Below are 6,125 nucleotides of genomic sequence, written 5' to 3'. Positions count from 1 at the left end.
ATTAAAAAGGTTGTACCATGGTTGAATAATTGAGGCGATAATAAAACAAAAAAAAAAAAGCTTATCGATCCATATTAAAACCCTCTAAACAATTCTTAATAATGTCATTTCTACTCAGAAGTGATCATAAAACTCATTCCAAAAATTACATCTATACTCCCTCCACACTTTTCTAATTTTAAACATAACATCCCCTTTTCGTCAAGTGTTCGTTTATCTTGAAACAAAATTGAGTCTTAAATAATACAAATGTTAATCCAAATTTATATTGAATAAAAGAAATAACATTATAGATGTTTAGTATAGCTTCAATTAGCTTTAGTGCACTTTCCTACACATTATCCTTGTAAAAGTATCTGGCACCACCGACCATCTTTCAAAACTTAAAGGGAATAATATATGATTTGTTGCTGGTTGTTCACACACTCTTTCAAGTACACCAGATGCTTCAATATATGGATCATGCTCCTCACAATCTCAAATGTGAATTAATGGTGAAAAATTAATACAAGCGAAACCCATAGATCCTTTTAAACTCCTTATGTTTTTGTGGTGTCAATCCATTTACATTTGATCGAAGTAACTTTGAATAACTTATAAGTCTAACCATAAAAATATTGTTGAAAAATAAAAATTTTTATTGTTGTTTCTTCTAATTTGTATAAAATTAATTGAATTTATCTGTCGTATAATCCAATTAGTGTAACTTTAATTTTTAAACTAGGTTATTTCTTCAATTCTTAAATTGTTATTTGTTTACTAATTATATACTTTAATTTTCATCTTAAAACATCCATGGATAAAAGACGAAAAAGAGAAGATCATGGTTTTTTGGTTCTTCATATTGATAACATCAATTTAAAATCGCTCACAATATTAATATGATTATATACTATAAATTGGATACATACCTTCAATGGTTACTAAGAAAAATGAATCATTCTCCATTTTAAAAAATATCAATGAAGATGAATAATATAATTTATATGGATATTCAATAAATTACTTTATAAACTGTATGATTTGATGTATTTAAATTGCTAACGAAATTCTTATTAAAAATATTTACTAAAACATTGATAATCTTTACGAAATTAGATATAATAATATAAAATATTAGTTATAATAAATTATAATTTAAAAAAAATATCTTTTGTTTAAATTATTTTTATATTTCAATAAATATATACAATGGGTGAATATTATGTATTCAAACAAAATAACCGTTATATAAATCAGAGTACTTATCATAACTAAAGACACTTCTAGAATCATTTCTCTAAAAGGGAACTCTAGAGAGTTTTCTTTGACAAAAAAAGTACTTTAAAATTTGTTTTATTTCTTATCTTTTCATTATTTATTTTTACTTAACAGTTTTCTTGTTAATAATAAAAATAAGGAAAGCAATTGTTGAGGTTGGTGGTGGTGTAGAGTTTAGAACTTGCAATTAACATTTTATTGCTTCTCATACATAGCAGATACAACAACAATAAAAGTAAAGAGTTGAAATTTGGCGAAGAGCTTGAAGCCAAAGTAGCTGAGCCTATCCATGAGCTCAAAAGCTGTGTCCATTAATTAAGTATGAAAGCAAAACCCACTTCTCTCTCTATTTCTTTTCCCCTTCATGACCCCATGTGTCAGTTCGTTAAGTCTCTCTCTATCTGAATAGCATGTCTTTTGTGATGCATAATAAAATCGTCACCACTCATTGAAACCCTTCGTGACACCGATTGATCGCTGAAGGAGTATCCAATAGCTGCTGTGTTCCTGAGTAGCCCCTTCCCCAATTCAACGTCTCCTCCTGAGGATTCTGCAGTGACCTGTCTTTGCCACCACCCACCAATGCTTGTCCTACGGGTGCCCCAATGCAAGTGCAGTCATTCAGGGCGTGATTCTTGGTGCTGCTGCCCAGAACATGACCCACATAGTAGTCGTTCACCACCGCATGATGGTGGTGGGAATACGGCGCTGCTGGAAAAGAAAGTGGTGGTGGTGGTGCCGGAGGTGAGGCTATCAAGAGATGGTGAGATGGTTGATGCAGTTGCAGCTGCGGCGGTGGTGGAGTCGGTAGATGGAACGAAGATGAAGCCGAACCCGAACCCGACATGTATCTTGGGAACCTTGCATGCATTGTTGGGTCTCCCATGCTACTTGCAGCACGATAGCCCCCTGATGCTATTGGTTGACAGCATCTGAAACAGTTGAGGCATCGTTATAATTCACTTTTGCAAGAGACAAAAAACCATAAAAAGCAGGTCAGTTTTTATCGCTTCTTCTTAAATCCGAGATGTGAATCAATTAATGACCTCTAACTTTATATATTTTATTCATTTTTTATTAACATTTTCTAAATTTAAAATATTAACTAAAAATTTATGTAATTATCATGCGCAATTTTCCATTATTCTTACTTTCTTTATTGTTTCTCTAAAGTCTAACAGCATGCTCTAATATAGTTGATGTCATAGGAGACTATATTTTATCATTATTATCTTGATAGAGACAATATATGTACCTAGGGATGTGAAAACAATGTTTGAATTATTCATCAAACAATTTCCTTAAAACTAGACATGGTTAATGAGAGATAAAACGGTGGACCAGTTCACAAGAATACATGAAAAGGACTAATAAAAGAATAGTAGTGAGTTGGAGTAATGGTGAGTATACATACCCTAGGTTGGGGGCGGGTTGAGGGCTTAGGTTATGATCGTTACGGTAGACCAGCTGACGAGCATGGTTCAGTGTCTCTGTTTCCCTCTCTGCACAACAGACTCACACACGCATCAGATCAAATAAGGAAACAAAAGCAATTTTCTTTTATTCAAAACAAGTACAACCATTTCCATCTCAACAATTTCAGCAATCCAGCCTTCAATTTTATGATTGAAACGACCACGCCTCGTGGTCAAATCATCAACAACCATGCATTCTTTTAATCAATAAATGTTCAAAAACTGTTATATTAAGGTTTGTAGAAGTGTTTTTTTTTTTTTCCTGGGGAAACGGTAAAAAGATATAAAACAACAAAAGTTATGAAGATAGCAGCTATATCTAGCCTTGGCGGTGGCGGTTCATGTGTCCCCCAAGAGCCTGTGATTTGCAGAACTTGAGTGAACAAAATCTACACTCGTAGACCTTCTCACTCTCATCATCCTTCAACACGTCTTTGTTTCTCTGGTATCCTTCTGCAAAACCAAGCCAATTTAACAATATTGATGAGATCCAACTTCCCCCCATTATCCAAACCATGAATAAACTAGTTAAATTAAAAAGAAAAAAGAGAAAAACCCAACAAATCAACATTTAAACCTAACTTCTTTTTGCAACCCTTCCTTCTCATGGATTTTATTTTGTTTGCAGAAAGAAAATGAGGCAAAGAAAGAGCTGGGTGAGGGAAAAGTAAATAAGAAGAAAACCTGAAAAAGATATGGGGGTTTGTTCCAATTTTGTTTACTGACCCAGAAAAACATTAAGCTGAATACCCAGAAGGAAAACCCAAAAACAGTAGAAGTTTTATGTTGTTTTGAAGTTTTATAGTAACATGCATGCGGTATATATAATGATTAATGAGAAAAAGAAAAAACATTACCGGATGAGAAAGTGTCTTGGAAGAGTTGTTTGCCATCTCTGGAGTACTCATCGGGAAAGTTGTTGAGATCCAAAGGGTTATTTTCTGGTCTCCTGTTAAGCAACAACAAAGTGAAGAGAGAGAATATGATGTGAGTTCAACAGTTAGAGAAGATAGTGAATGAGAAATGTGAAGGGGAAGACCTACATGATGCCGACAGAGAGAGACAGAAAAAAATAAAAGGGAGACGTTCGGGTGCAGTGGGGCAAACACTTTGTTTCAGATGGGAAGATAAGACTAAAGCATTTTGTAGAACACTTCAGTTTGAGACTGCCATATATAGATGCTATCAGCTGTGAGTGATGGTGCAAGATAAAAAAAGGTTTGAAAGTTCTCTATCAGTTCCTCTGCCAACTCTCTCTCCCCTTTAAACATAAAATTAAACTAAAAAAGGGACAACATCGTCTCGTGACTATGAAGAAAAAAAAAAAAAAAAAAACTTCTATGGATTCAGACTGTAAAACAACTTTTTAATGTTTTCATACTTCTAAATTACTGTCCGCTATAGTAATTGCGGCCGCAGTGTTACTGTTGAAGTATCTCACACCACCCCAAGGTTCCTCTTATTTTGAATCACATATTTTCTTTTTTCACATTTTATCACAAATAATAAATATTCTAATGTCAAACTTACCTCTTGACTGACAATGGCGGATTGAATGTTGTGTGAAATGTTGAGAAAATGCTATAGACACTTCATGGTGAGATGCATCCTTCATTTTCCCTTTTTATAAGAAAACATAAATAAAGATTCAACATCTAATTTTCTGTTTTAACTTTTGTAAATTACATGGAGTGAGTATTTGTAGTGTGAGGTGCTGGTAAAGTGTGCATAATTGTAAATAATACATCAATAATTAGAGTAATTATAAAATTATTATATTTGACCACTGATACAACATTAAAAAAATTCATAAACCCTAGTAGCAACTACAAACCACAATGACAACTGCAATCTTTGGTATTAATTTTGAAATAAGTATTATAAAAATTAATAAATATACATAAAACAGTAAAAGTATTTGATCTTATGAGGGATCACCATAAAATTCTAAAAATTATTTAAAATTTTATTATAATGATTTCTCTTTTTACGTTTCAGTACGCGGAATTAAATCAAGCTGGTTCCTTCAAGTTTGGTGGGGACTAAGGAGAAGAATGAAACCATTGACCTGGAAGAGGATTTCGAAAAATGCCGAAAAAAAGTTGTCTTTATGTTAATTAATACTACCTATAATAATTATTTTATCTGTATTTTTAATATTATAATATGTAACAACAACACGGGCTCTCCTCTATACCCACTACTATATCTGGCTCTATCTGGGTCCTTCTTGCCCTAGAGTAAGGAACGAGTGGTCAAATATATTGTAATTAAAGAATTATTTATGTAAATAAAATAACGTATGAAAAAGTAATAAATGATAGCTACGAAGAGAATGGTTCTCCCACAAAGGATGAGATAAAATGCACTTTACACATCTTTGAACAATAAAGGTAGGCTTAAGAATGAAAGATGAAATCTATACTAAGAAAAAAAGTAAGACAAGGCATATAGGGTGAAGAGATTTTGTGTGGTTTTTGTGTTGAAAGAAGGGCACATATCTGATAAAATGGCCATGTATGGTCCACAATCGATCAATGCCTCCTGAAAGGGTTTAAAATTTGATCCAGGGGACTTCGACTTGCTTCGAGGAAGGGTTGCTATCAGTATCTATCATTAGGGTTTTTGCAATCTAGGTTGATAGAGCCAACCCCACATGTTGTTTTATTCTTTGGAAGTTGTGATATCTCATAGATCACATACACATAGTCCTTTTCTGTTCATGGTTTATGGATGTGAACAAGTGAATTTCAATTTTCCTAACTCAACATATATTGTTTCTTTCACTCTTTCTTTATACTTTATATTTGATTTAAAATGCATTCTCTTCACTGAAAAGGTATCTCCGTGTTGGCTTTTTCTTTTTGTTCAGTTATTTCAAGGGAATATATGCTAATACCAAAGTCATAGTTTATGATGTCTTAGTTATTCAAATGTGACATAGAGACTATACTATTGAATCCAATTAATACTTCAAAACTATCACATTTTCCAGCTTAACTCTGCTGTGTTTTTTATTTGCCAAAAATATACATTATAAGTGTGTCAACCGGTATACATATATAAAGAAAGAATGATGATCTTGTATAATCATTTATAATGTTTATAACTATAGGTTATGATGCACCGTTATATGATGTTTATATGATACTGTGATATGCTTTAAAGCAAATAAGACACTATACGTGTACTCTATATTATATATAATATTGCTAAAACAAAAAATTATAAACTATTATAATCATACACAAATTGAATATAATGCATCATAAATTATAGATTACAGTTATCTAATAACTACTATCTTTACCATTCTTAACTCTTAAATATCTTAAACACCTAAACTTTTTTGAAGTACTTCTAAAGTTGATATATCGGAAAATACAAATT

The 6,125-nt window shown here is 32.3% G+C and overlaps 1 protein-coding gene across 1 annotated transcript; it reads right to left on the bottom strand.

Annotated features, from left to right (window-relative positions):
• Positions 1–1,466: 1,466 nt before the first annotated feature.
• On the bottom strand, positions 1,467–4,148 carry LOC114166851 (uncharacterized). Its single transcript, XM_085669175.1, has 5 exons — positions 3,779–4,148; positions 3,593–3,684; positions 3,060–3,188; positions 2,675–2,762; positions 1,467–2,192 (listed from the first exon to the last, which is right to left on the bottom strand). Coding segments are annotated over exons 1-5 (798 nt in total). The 5' UTR covers positions 3,781–4,148; the 3' UTR covers positions 1,467–1,705.
• Positions 4,149–6,125: the final 1,977 nt, after the last annotated feature.

Source organism: Vigna unguiculata, chromosome 2 (assembly GCF_037176805.1).
Source record: "Vigna unguiculata cultivar grain cowpea cultivar isolate G323 ecotype 2 chromosome 2, ASM3717680v1, whole genome shotgun sequence".
Taxonomy (NCBI): domain Eukaryota; kingdom Viridiplantae; phylum Streptophyta; class Magnoliopsida; order Fabales; family Fabaceae; genus Vigna; species Vigna unguiculata.
This window is presented reverse-complemented; position numbering and strand designations above follow the sequence as displayed.

Excerpts from the sequence above, each read along its gene's own strand:
- LOC114166851 (XM_085669175.1), bottom strand. Across the intron at positions 2,763-3,059 it reads CATGAACCGCCACCGCCAAG|AGAGGGAAACAGAGACACTG; the intron begins GCTAGATATAGC and ends TCTGTTGTGCAG. Across the intron at positions 2,193-2,674 it reads CAACCCGCCCCCAACCTAGG|ATGCTGTCAACCAATAGCAT; the intron begins GTATGTATACTC and ends CAACTGTTTCAG.